Below are 12,185 nucleotides of genomic sequence, written 5' to 3' on the forward strand. Positions count from 1 at the left end.
AAATCAGGAAGCATTTTTTCATGCAAAGGGTGGTTGAAATCTATAAGTCTCTCCCTCAAAAGGCTGTGGATGATGGAGTTCAATAGACATTTTCAAGACTGAGATTGATAGAGTTCTGCTAGCAAACGGTATCAAGGGCTAGGGAGCAAAGGCAGTTCGATGGATTTGAGGTAGAAATCAGCCATGATCTAATTGAATGGTAGAATGGGCTTAAGGGGTTGAATGGCCTCCCCCCGGGCCTATATTCCTTGACTATCAGCAGGTTTTTATTTCCCAGTAGAGGTGTGCATTGACGCAGCTGCTGAGACAATGGCCGGGAATGCCCCCGGAGCTGTTCCTGCTGGGTGCCGTTCCTCCGCCGGGTGGTGCACACGTTAGGCTTGGCTGGAACTTGGTGACTGTCAGGTGTACACTGGGTGGCACTGAGTGGACAGCGGCCTGTAGACCCATCGTGCTGGATCTCTGCCCATTTGTCTCATTAAATGTTTCTGAGGCAGGGAGGGGCAGAGGTTGATGAGCGCAGGGAGTGCCCGCCTAGACAATAACCCAACCTTGGTACATCACTAACACTGAATCAGCTGCTTACTTGTTGCCGGGGGGAGCTGGAAGCAGAGTGCATTTAAAGAACCCAGTAAGAAGAATGTTTGTCAAATTCTTAGCCTCTTTCCCAACCATTTTTCTGGGGGATATTTTTTGTGAACACAAGAACATTAGAAATAGGAGGAGTCAGCCCCTCGAGCCTGCTCCGCCACACGGCCCCTCGAGCCTGCTCCGCCACACGGCCCCTCGAGCCTGCTCCGCCACACGGCCCCTCGAGCCTGCTCCGCCACACGGCCCCTCGAGCCTGCTCCGCCACACGGCCCCTCGAGCCTGCTCCGCCACACGGCACCTCGAGCCTGCTCCGCCACACGGCCCCTCGAGCCTGCTCCGCCACACGGCCCCTCGAGCCTGCTCCGCCACACGGCCCCTCGAGCCTGCTCCGCCACACGGCACCTCGAGCCTGCTCCGCCACACGGCCCCTCGAGCCTGCTCCGCCACACGGCCCCTCGAGCCTGCTCCGCCACACGGCCCCTCGAGCCTGCTCCGCCACACGGCCCCTCGAGCCTGCTCCGCCACACGGCCCCTCGAGCCTGCTCCACCATTCAATAAGACCTTGGCTGATCTTCTACCTCAACTCCACTTTCCTGCAATATCCCCACATTCCTTGATTCCCTTAATATTCAAAATCTATCAATCTCTGTCTTGAATATACTCAACGACTGAGCCTCCACAGCCCTCTGGAGAGAATTCCAAAGATTCACCACCCTCTGAGTGAAGAAATTTCTCCTCATCTCAGTCCTAAATGGCCGACCCCTTATTCTGAGACTGACCCCTGGTTCTAGACTCCCCAGCCAGGGGAAACATCCTCCCTGCATCGACCCTGTCAAGCCCTGTAAGAATTTTGTATGTTTCAATGAGATCACCTCTCATTCTTCTAAACTCCAGAGAATATAGGCCCAGTCTACTCAATCTCTCCTCATAGGACAATCCCCCCATCCCAGGAACCAGTCTGGTGAACCTTTGTTGCACTCCCTCTATGGCAAGTATACCCTTCCTTTGGTAAGGAGACCAAAACTGTACACAATACTCCAGGTGTGGTCTCACCAGGGCCCTGTATAATTGCAGTAAGACGTCTTTACTCTTATACTCAGGCACCTTTGTACCACTTGTTATGGTGCAGCCTTCTATTCTCCAACAGCTGCAGCAGTACCACGGTGGGGAATCTATGGGAATCCCCTTGATTTTGAAGAGGAGGAGGAGGATCTGCAGCCAAACTCTTCCACGGGCACAGCACTCCTTCCTTAGGTGTAGAATCAAGCTCCCTCCATATTACCCCATTCCCTGCTTTAACATCAGCCCAATAAAAGCACCATTTCCTGCCTCAGTAACTATAGTAATCTCAGATGTAACGCTTAAGTTATCCACCAGAGAGAGACAAATGTTAAGGGTTCATTTACCAGTGTTTTAAGGTAATGTTGCATTGTGGGAATGACTCATAGGATCATCCATCTTGGGTGCATTGTGCAGTAGAATTAGAAGTGCATGCCTGTAGCTTGTAAGAGCTCTGTTCTCTCCTTATTCTGTGTAAATTAAAAGTAAAGTTTTGAGTTCCTGAAGTCTCACTTATATCAATTAATTGGACCTTACTACTTGGATATAACAGTAACCTACTCCCGTCCTTATACCAGCCATTCCGACTGGTGATCTGAGACTGACTAACAGTTTATGTAGAATTACAGGTAATTCCATGTTCGAGAGACATGCTGACTAGGATTGGAATTGAAACTGCCCCAAACTCATGTTGCTTCGAACCATTACACCCAGCAGAGTGAGGCAACTTTCATTCCATTGGCCAGAGGGGGAGTGAGAGGGATTTTTATCCAATGGATACTGAGATTCAAATGTATACTCCATTTGATCTCCATTGCTGTTCCTGCCTTTGCCACCAGTGCAAGTGATCTACTGCCAGAGCGATGCCAATGCAACTCTTCAGGAGCAATCGGGGAGACCCTTGGTGAAACTCCTCCGCCAGTTCTTGCTCTACTGATGCAGGGAGGCATCTGTTCCCTGCTCACCATCTTCCTGCTGGTGCACCTCAGATCAGCAGAGCCCTCGGGATTAAACCTGTGCCTTCCCATCCAGCATGCTGAGTGTTAAGGCTTTGTAACAACAGCAGCACCAGGCAGCTCTGTGGAGAATACGTTCTAATTCCTGTAACTCTCCCTAAACATCACTGCTCCTTTGTTCAAGCAATCAATGAAAAGAGGCCAAAATTACAGATACTCAGACAATATTTACACTTAACTTATCATGAGTTGCAGTGTGAACAATGAAGAACATTAGCAACTGTCGGCATGTTTGCCTTATAGTTAGGGTTCAAACTCTGTGAAGGTGGCAGGACAAGTTGAGAAAGCGGTTAAAAAAGCACATGGGATCCTTGGCTTTATAAATAGAGGCAGAGTACAAAAACAAAGAAGTTATGGTAAACATTTATACATCACCGGTTAGGCCCCAGCTGGAGTATTGTCCAATTCTGGGCACCGCACTTTAGGAAGGATGTCAAGGCCTTGGAGAGGGTGCAGAGGAAATTCACCAGAATCACAGAAACAGAATCACAGAAACCCCCACGGTGCAGATAGAGGCCATTTCGGCCCATCGAGCCTGCACCGACACATATCCCACCCGATCCCCGTAACCCCTACAACACATATCCCACCCTATCCCCGTAACCCCACGTATTTAATCCCCCTAACACTAAGGGTCAATTTATCATAGCCAATCAACCTAACCCGCACATCTTTGGACTGTGGGAGGAAACCGGAGCACCCGGAGGAAACCTACGCAAACACGGGGAGAATGTGCAAACTCCACACAGTCACCCGAGGCCAGATTCAAACCCGGGTCCCTGGCGCTGTGAGGCAACAGTGCTAACCACTATGCCACCGTGCTGCCCGGTGGTACCAGGGAGGGGGGACTTCAGTTATGTGGAGGGACTGGAGAAGCTGGGGTTGTTCTCCTTAGAGCAGAGAAGGTTATGGGGAGATTTAATGGAGGTGTTCAAAATCATGAAGGGTTTTGATAGAGTAGAGAGGGAGATATTGTTTCCAGTGGCAGGAGGGTCGGTAACCAGAGGGCACAGGTTTAAGGTAATCGGCAAAAGAACCAGAGGGGAGATGAGGAGAATTTTTTTACGCAGCGAGTTGTTGTGATCTGGAATGCGCTGCCTGAAAGGGCGGTGGAAGCAGATTCAATAGTAACTTTCAAAAGGGAATTGGATAAATACTTGAAAAGGAAAAAGTTTCAGGGCTCGGGGGAAAGAGCGGGGGAGTGGGACTAATTGGAGAGCTCGTTCAAAGAGCCAGCACAGGCAGGATGGGCCGAATGGGCTCCTTCTGTGCAGTCTAACTGATATCATCATAGTCTTCACTAACCCATCCTGGGGCAATTACATCATCATAATTTCCGTCATCCTCTGGCATAACATCAACGTATCCACTAGCTGCATTCTGCTCATAATCTGGTGGATTTTCATAATCTGGTGGAATTTCATATACATGTGATATATTTTCCTTGTTGGAGAACTTGTTCACTGTATTGTCTGTAAGACAGAAAGAACTTTGTCAGATTTTCAATGGGCTTCTGTTTAGTGGTTTGTGAAAGTTTAGATATCTAGGGTTGGATTCCCCTCGGCAGTGTGGAACTCCACTCCAACTCTGGCACCCCCCCGCCCACCAAAACCAACCCATTTCCTTGTGTTGTGGGGGGGGGAGGTTATTGAAGATGTATGTCACTCTCCTGATGGGATTCCTGCTGCCAAAAGGTGCCTGGCCGCAAATCCGCTAGTGCTGCAGCCCCAGATGAGGGATCTGATCACTTGGAGGAACAGGAGAGTGCTGAGGATCGCGAGTACGGCAGAGCCCGAGGCTTACACAGGGGGCCAGTTTGGAGGGAGAGGAGGCTGCTCCAAGGCCCTCTCTCTCTCCAGTGGCTGAACCTCAGGCCCTTTACCATGGTTTCCTGGGGCCTACCACCACCTTCCACATGGCTGTCCTGTGAGGTGGCATTAACTGGGGCAGAGGCAGATGCCAGTAAAATCTGCTGGGCGCCTGGGCTCAAGCCCACACCACCATTTGCATGGGAAGTGGTGGCCAGCAGTGGTCTGGACAGGGGTGGGGAGAGGGAAATCTGGGTTGGGGTGGCGAGGTGTAGTAGGCCTCACCACCAGATTTTGCCTCATTCCCTGTTGCTATCTCACCCCACCTTGGGCGAGATCGCGGAGGAGAATCCAGCTTCCAATATACACTTATAATAGCACAGCATTTGAGAACAGGAAGGGTACATCTAGGTGTCAACCATGGCTCAGTGGGTAGCACCCTCGCCTCTAAGTCAGAAGGTTGTGGGTTCATAGTCCCACATCCAGACTTGAGCACAAAAATCTAGGCTGACACTCCAGTGCAATGCTGAGGGAGTGCTGCACTATCGGAGCTGGTGTCTTTAGAATGAGACATTAAACCGAGGTCCCGTCTGCTCACTCAGGTGGACATAAAAGATCCCACAGTGCTAATTGAAGAAGAGCAGGGGAGTTATCTCTGGTGTCCTGGCCAATATTTATCCCTCAATCAACATCGCTAAAACAGATTATCTGGTCATTGTCACATTGCCGTTTGTGGGAGCTTGCTGTGCATAATTGGCTGCTGTGTTTCCTACATTACAATAGTGACTACACTTCAAAAGTACTTCATTGGCTGTAAAGCGCTTTGAGATGTCCAGTGGTCGTGAAAGGTGCTATAGAAATACAAGTCTTTCTTTTCCTATGAGAGGTGAGGGAGGTCTCGATCATTGGTACAGGGTGAGCGCTGGGACTTACAGTGACTACCCTTGTGAGGTCACTGAACCTCTTCCTGCTCTGTGAGGTCACTGAACCTCTTCCTGCTCTGTGAGGTCTCTGAACCTCTTCCTGCTCTGTGAGGTCTCTGAACCTCTTCCTGCTCTGTGAGGTCACTGAACCTCTTCCTGCTCTGTGAGGTCACTGAACCTCTTCCTGCTCTGTGAGGTCACTGAACCTCTTCCTGCTCTGCGAGGTCACTGAACCTCTTCCTGCTCTGCGAGGTCACTGAACCTCTTCCTGCTCTGTGAGGTCACTGAACCTCTTCCTGCTCTGTGGTCACTGAACCTCTTCCTGCTCTGTGAGGTCTCTGAACCTCTTCCTGCTCTGTGAGGTCACTGAACCTCTTCCTACTCTGTGAGGTCACTGAACCTCTTCCTGCTCTGTGAGGTCACTGAACCTCTTCCTGCTCTGCGAGGTCACTGAACCTCTTCCTGCTCTGTGAGGTCACTGAACCTCTTCCTGCCCTGTGAGGTCACTGAACCTCTTCCTGCTCTGTGAGGTCACTGAACCTCTTCCTGCTCTGTGAGGTCACTGAACCTCTTCCTGCTCTGCGAGGTCACTGAACCTCTTCCTGCTCTGTGAGGTCACTGAACCTCTTCCCGCTCTGTGAGGGAGGGGGGGAGGGGAGGGGGAGGGGGAGGGGAGGGGGAGGGGGAGGGGGAGGGAAGGGGGAGGGGAGGGGGAGGGGGAGGGAGGAGGAGGGGGAGGGGGGAGGGGGAGGGAGGGGGAGGGGGGGCCTCAGCCACCTGACGTCACTTTGTGGCAAGATTGTAATCGGGCGAGCAGCAGGCCCACCTGTTTTGGGTGTAAGGCTGTTTAAATATGCAAATCAGGATCCGACTGCACTTTTCAGCCCTGAAAGGGCAGAGCCTGCGCGTTCTGTCCATTATAGTGAGTGGACCTGACCAGCAGCCCTGAAAGGGCAGAGCCTGCGCGTTCTGTCCATTTTAGCGAGTGGACCTGACCAGCAGCCCTGAAAGGGCAGAGCCTGCGCGTTCTGTCCATTTTAGCGAGTGGACCTGACCAGCAGCCCTGAAAGGGCAGAGCCTGCGCGTTCTGTCCATTTTAGCGAGTGGACCTGACCAGCAGCCCTGAAAGGGCAGAGCCTACGCGTTCTGTCCATTTTAGCGAGTGGACCTGACCAGCAGCCCTGAAAGGGCAGAGCCTGCGCGTTCTGTCCATTTTAGCGAGTGGACCTGACCAGCAGCCCTGAAAGGGCAGAGCCTGCGCGTTCTGTCCATTTTAGCGAGTGGACCTGACCAGCAGCCCTGAAAGGGCAGAGCCTACGCGTTCTGTCCATTTTAGCGAGTGGACCTGACCAGCAGCCCTGAAAGGGCAGAGCCTGCGCGTTCTGTCCATTTTAGCGAGTGGACCTGACCAGCAGCCCTGAAAGGGCAGAGCCTGCGCGTTCTGTCCATTTTAGCGAGTGGACCTGACCAGCAGCCCTGAAAGGGCAGAGCCTGCGCGTTCTGTCCATTTTAGCGAGTGGACCTGACCAGCAGCCCTGAAAGGGCAGAGCCTGCGCGTTCTGTCCATTTTAGCGAGTGGACCTGACCAGCAGCCCTGAAAGGGCAGAGCCTGCGCGTTCTGTCCATTTTAGCGAGTGGACCTGACCAGCAGCCCTGAAAGGGCAGAGCCTGCGCGTTCTGTCCATTTTAGCGAGTGGACCTGACCAGCAGCCCTGGAAGGAGCCACTGGGAGTCGCTACAGAAGAGGGAGCTCCTCCAGATGGTGACCGCACTTGGGAGGGTGAGGCAGGGGCTGGGGGAGAATTCGACTAGCGCCCCAAATGATGGGTCAAGTTGAAGGGGCTGGGGGGCCTCCTGCTCCATGCTGCCGTTGGGAGGCCTGAACTATTTGTGGGTTGGGACCTTTGTTGAACAGCGGCTGGAGCGGCGCCTCCTGGCACGGTACGAATACTGCCCGTCTGTGCTTGGCCCCTCCTCTCGCGTCAGTTCCCAGGTCCAACCTGCCAGCCCACTCGGGACAGGGGCCAGACAGATTCTCGCCCTCCCACAGCTGGCGAGCCGCAGTGCAGCATCCATCCCCTGCCCGTCGCTCGCCAGCAGGCGTTTAACTCAGGCCCGAACCCACAAATAGTTCAGGCCTCCTGTCGCCACCTGCGAGCGAGAGGCCTCTCCGCCAACTTCACCCACACTTTAGGGGGGAAGTTGAATCCCCCCCCCCCCATCCCAAGTGCTGTTACTATAGCGTATCTTATTGAGAAGCAAGATAACAAAACAGAACGTGCCATAATCGTGTCCATGGTCCAGCTGACAGGCGTTATCATTTGCATGGTCTTGGGGAGTTTCGTTCAATGAAGTATTTGCGCGGCAACTGCATTAGAAGAAGGAAAAATGGAAAATGGATGTTAATCGCACCATCTGGACATTCTAGAACATTCTGTTAGCTTTGATGCTGGTCTTAAAGTAAACATGACCGTTTCCTTCTCACTATTGTATCAAGCAGAAGCTATGCGTCAGTTACATTCCCCAACCCCGAGTCGACCGTCAATGGAGCCATTCACCAACCACAACATGGGCGGGATTGTACTCGGAATTATCACCCATTGTGGGGCTGTGAAGAGAGTAAAATGGGTCAGAGGCGAGTCAACAAACCCCAGTCTGACACTGCATTGGAATCATCGTCCAAAACAACGGCCTTTAAGGTCCAGAGGATCCCATATTTAAATAGGGTCCAGGAGGCGGGGTTAAGCCTCGTGGCAACTGAAGCAGCGGCACGGTGAGCTTTCCGAGGCGGGCGCTCCTCGGAGGAGGCCATTTTGTTTGCTGCACCTGAAGTTTGGCGTCACTTCGCCTGAACGATGATCTGCTCTGGGATTCCCTGCCAGAACCTCCTCGCCCCTCCACCCTCCACCTCCCCGCCCCTCCACCCTCTCCACCTCCCCGCCCCTCCACCCTCTCCACCTCCCCGCCCCTCCACCCTCTCCACCTCCCCGCCCCTCCACCCTCTCCACCTCCCCGCCACTCCACCCTCCACCTCCCCGCCCCTCCACCCTCCACCTCCCGGCCCCTCCACCCTCTCCACCTCCCCTCGCCTCCACCCTCCACCTCCCCGCCCCTCCACCCTCTCCACCACCCCGCCCCTCCACCCTCTCCACCTCCCCGCCCCTCCACCCTCTCCACCTCTCCGCTGCTCCACCCTCTCCAGCTCCACGCCCCTCCACCCTCCACCACCCCGCCCCTCCACCCTCTCCACCTCCCCGCCCCTCCACCCTCTCCACCTCCCCGCCACTCCACCCTCTCCACCTCTCCACCCTCCCGCCCCTCCACCCTCCACTTCCCCGCCCCTCCACCCTCCACCTCTCCGCCCTCCCCCCCGCCCGCCCACCTCCGCCCCTCTCCCCGCCTCCACCTCACTACCACTCCCCCTCCCCCCTCACTCCCTCTCCCCCTCCGCCCCATTCCCTCTCCGCCCTCCCCCCCGCCCTGCCCCCCGCCTTCCCCCCTCCACCCCTCCCCCTCTGCCTCACTCCCTCTCCCCCCTCTACCCCTACCCCCCTCCCTCACTCCCTCTCCCCCCTCTGCCCCTACCCCCTCCCTCACTCCCTCTCTCTCCCCCTCCCCCTCCACCCCTCCCCCTCACTCCCTCTCTCTCCCCCTCCCCCCTCCGCCCCTCCCCCTCACTCCCTCTCTCTCCCCCTCCACCCCTCCCCCTCACGCCCTCTCTCCCCCTCCCCCCTCCGCCCCTCCCCCTCACTCTCTCTCCGCCCCTCCACCTCTCTGCCTCTCTCTCCTCCTTTAAGACGCTGTTTAAAGCCTACCTCGCCTGTCCTAATATCTCCTTATGTGGCTCAGTGTCAATTTTTGTCTGTGAAGTGCCTCGGGACGTTTTACGACGTTAAAGGTGCGATAGAAATACAAGTTGTTGTTTTTGTTTGTCACATTAGTCAGGTAGCGGGCCTTCATTACAGAAAGGGCACTGATACTCAGTTCGGGAAAGCTTCATAATTCATATCCTTCCCAATAAAACCAGAGAAAGAGAGAGAGAAAGCTATCCAATACTACAGACTAGTAAGGTTCCCACAGGTGCAAGGAGCAATAGATGGACACAGGTCGAACCCAAAGCCTCATGAGAATTCCCTATTAACAGGAACGGTTTCCGTTTAATTAACGTGCAGCTAGTGTGTAATGCCAATCACCTTATCAGCAATGCCGGTTACCCAGCTGTCTTGATGCATTCTCCATGTGACAATCTACTATACTAGCCTTTATGACTCGGAGCCTAGTATCAGGCTGCCATGGTATGATCTATGGTGCGATGTTTTACACAAGTTGTTAGCTGTCTGACTTGTAATTTAAATGGATGCAGGGTATTTCCAGGTCAGTTTCAGTTGAATAAATCTAACCAATGAGCCATGATCATGGGGTTACAGGAATAGGGTGGGATATGTGTTGGTGTTGGTGTAGGGGTTACGGGGATTGGGTGGGATATGTGTCGGTGCAGGCTCGATGGGCCGAAATGGCCTCTATCTGCACTGTGGGGTTTCTGTGATTCTGTGATCTAATTGAATGGCGGAGCAGGCTCAAGGGGCTGAATGGTCTACCCCTGTTCCTACGTTTAATATATAGCATAATATAGTAGTTGATTGATTGGTGATCAGCTAATGACTCCAGTAAAGCTTCTGCAGACAGAGGGGAACAACAGATATACAAAGGCCCCTGCAACTACAAGAAGTGTCACTGAGTGGACTGTAGGCATTCTCAAGACTTGTTTTTGGCAGTTGGATAAATCTGGTGGAGCCTCGCACTACAGCCCAGCCAGTGGCTCTGGGAATATTGTAACTTGCTGGGCACCACATGATATCACAATGCTGCTTCCTGAAGCTGAAGAGGATGATGATGAGAACGGGAGGTGGCACAGGAAGGGAGGAGGTGGACCAGGACAGTTAGCAGCTGGTTAAAGGAGGGCATTACTTACAGCCCAGTGATGTCAATGAATATGGGTTAGCATACTACACAATGGCACTGCCTGCTCATCCCACTCCCTCACAGGCTCCCACACACCATTAGGCATCTGCCAATTTCTTTCATAAGACAGATGTTCAAAGGTTCCCTGCCATTGTCCTACTCCCAAATGTTGTGAGGGATGGGCTCAGAAATCGAAAGTCAGAAAATTCTGTAAATGTGATTTCCACCAAGTATCACTGATGGAACGGGAGCAGCTCCAAGGATTTTCCTGGCCTGTGTATGAAGAGCCTTGCCCTGTCTTTACCAACATTCAGCTGCCACCTCACCTCCAACCTTGCCATCTCCCATTGCCTTTCCCACCTGCCTGCCTAGTTCCAGGAGAACTTCCTTTCTGTGGAATCCGGGTTTTTAGTGTTGGTGCCCTGCTGAATTTCTTTGGTGTTGGTTATGTGTAGCCTTTTCCTTTGCAGGGTGAGAACACAATGTTAAAGGAATGTGGGTGTCTTGGACTCTACTCCCCCATAGGACCACATGCATCACATGACGGTGGGACCTGCAGGTTCCTGGTCTTTCAAATGAACTGTCCTTCAAGACCAGCAGAACCTCTTGTGGCAAGTAATAAGTGATTGTGAGTTAAGACAGTGCTTCACTGTTTCCAGAGGTTCCCCCTCTGCATAAGTGAGTTTCCTTGACACCCAGGTGATGATATAGAAAGAAAGAGTACAGTGTCAGTCTTGGCTCAGTGGTAGAATTCTCACCTCTGAGCCAGAAGGTCATAGACTCAGGTCCCACTCCAGAGACTTGAGCACATAATCTAGGCTGACACTCCAGTGCATACTAAGGGAGTGCTGCACTGTCGGAGGTGCCATCTTTTGGATGAGACGTTAAACCGAGGCCCCATCTGCCCTCTCAGGTGGATGCAAAAGATCCCATTGCACTATTATAAGAAGAGCAGGAGAGTTCTCCCCGGGGTCCAGCCCAATATTTATCCCTCAACCAACATCACTAAAACAGATTTGGTCATTTTCTCATTGCTTATTGTGCGCAAATTGGCTTCTAAATTCCTACATTGCAACACTTAAAAAGTACTTCATTGCCTGTAAAGAGCATTGGGATGTCCTGATATATAGAATCATAGAAACGTACAGCACAGAAAGAGGCCATTCGGCCCATCGGGCCCGTGCTGGCTCTTTGAAAGAGCCGTCGTGCTCAGTCCCACCCCCTCGCCTTTTGTCCGTAACCCTGTGAGTTCCTCATCCTCCAGTACCCGTCCGACTCCCTTTAACATTATTGATGGAATCATCTTCCATCACATTTTCAGGTCGAGCGTTCCAGATCACGACAACTCTCTGAGTGGAAACATTTCTCCTCCTCTCCCCTCTGGACCTTTTTCCAATGATTTTGAACTATGACCTCTCCGTTCTGACCCACTCGCCAGAGGGAATAGTTTTTCTCTCTCTACTCGATCAAAACCTCTCATCATCTTGTAAACCTCGATTAGGTCACCTCTTCACCTTCTCTGTTCCAAGGAGAACAGTCCGAACTTTCCCAACCTCTCCTCATAACTGAAGCCCCTCATCCCCGGTAACATCCTGGTAAACCTCCTCTGTCCCCTTTCTAAGGCCTTTACACCTTTCCTTAAGTGTGGGGCCCAGAATTGTCCACAACACTCCAGCTGAGGCCTAACCAGTGATTTATAAAGTTCCAGCACGATCTCTTTGCTTTTAGATTCTCTTCCTCTATTTCTAAACCCAAGTAACCCATGTGTATTTTTAACCCCCTGATCAACTTGCCCCGCCACCTTTAAGGATTTGTGTATATGGTCA

The 12,185-nt window shown here is 52.7% G+C and overlaps 1 protein-coding gene across 1 annotated transcript in view; it reads right to left on the minus strand.

Moving 5' to 3' along the window:
• Window positions 1–3,276: 3,276 nt before the first annotated feature.
• The window catches only part of LOC147102008 (uncharacterized), a 46,781-nt gene continuing 37,872 nt past the window's right edge, over window positions 3,277–12,185 (minus strand). The window contains exons 3-4 of the mRNA XM_085964140.1: window positions 7,680–7,765; window positions 3,277–4,138 (exon numbers count right to left, since the gene is read on the minus strand). Coding sequence (XP_085820266.1) covers window positions 3,942–4,138; window positions 7,680–7,765 — 283 coding nt within the window. The 3' untranslated portion in view covers window positions 3,277–3,941. The remainder of the gene's footprint in view (window positions 4,139–7,679; window positions 7,766–12,185) is intronic.

The sequence above is a fragment of the Somniosus microcephalus genome, chromosome 22, assembly GCF_052327205.1.
Source record: "Somniosus microcephalus isolate GS21.2 chromosome 22, FLI_Smic_1.0, whole genome shotgun sequence".
NCBI lineage: Eukaryota > Metazoa > Chordata > Chondrichthyes > Squaliformes > Somniosidae > Somniosus > Somniosus microcephalus.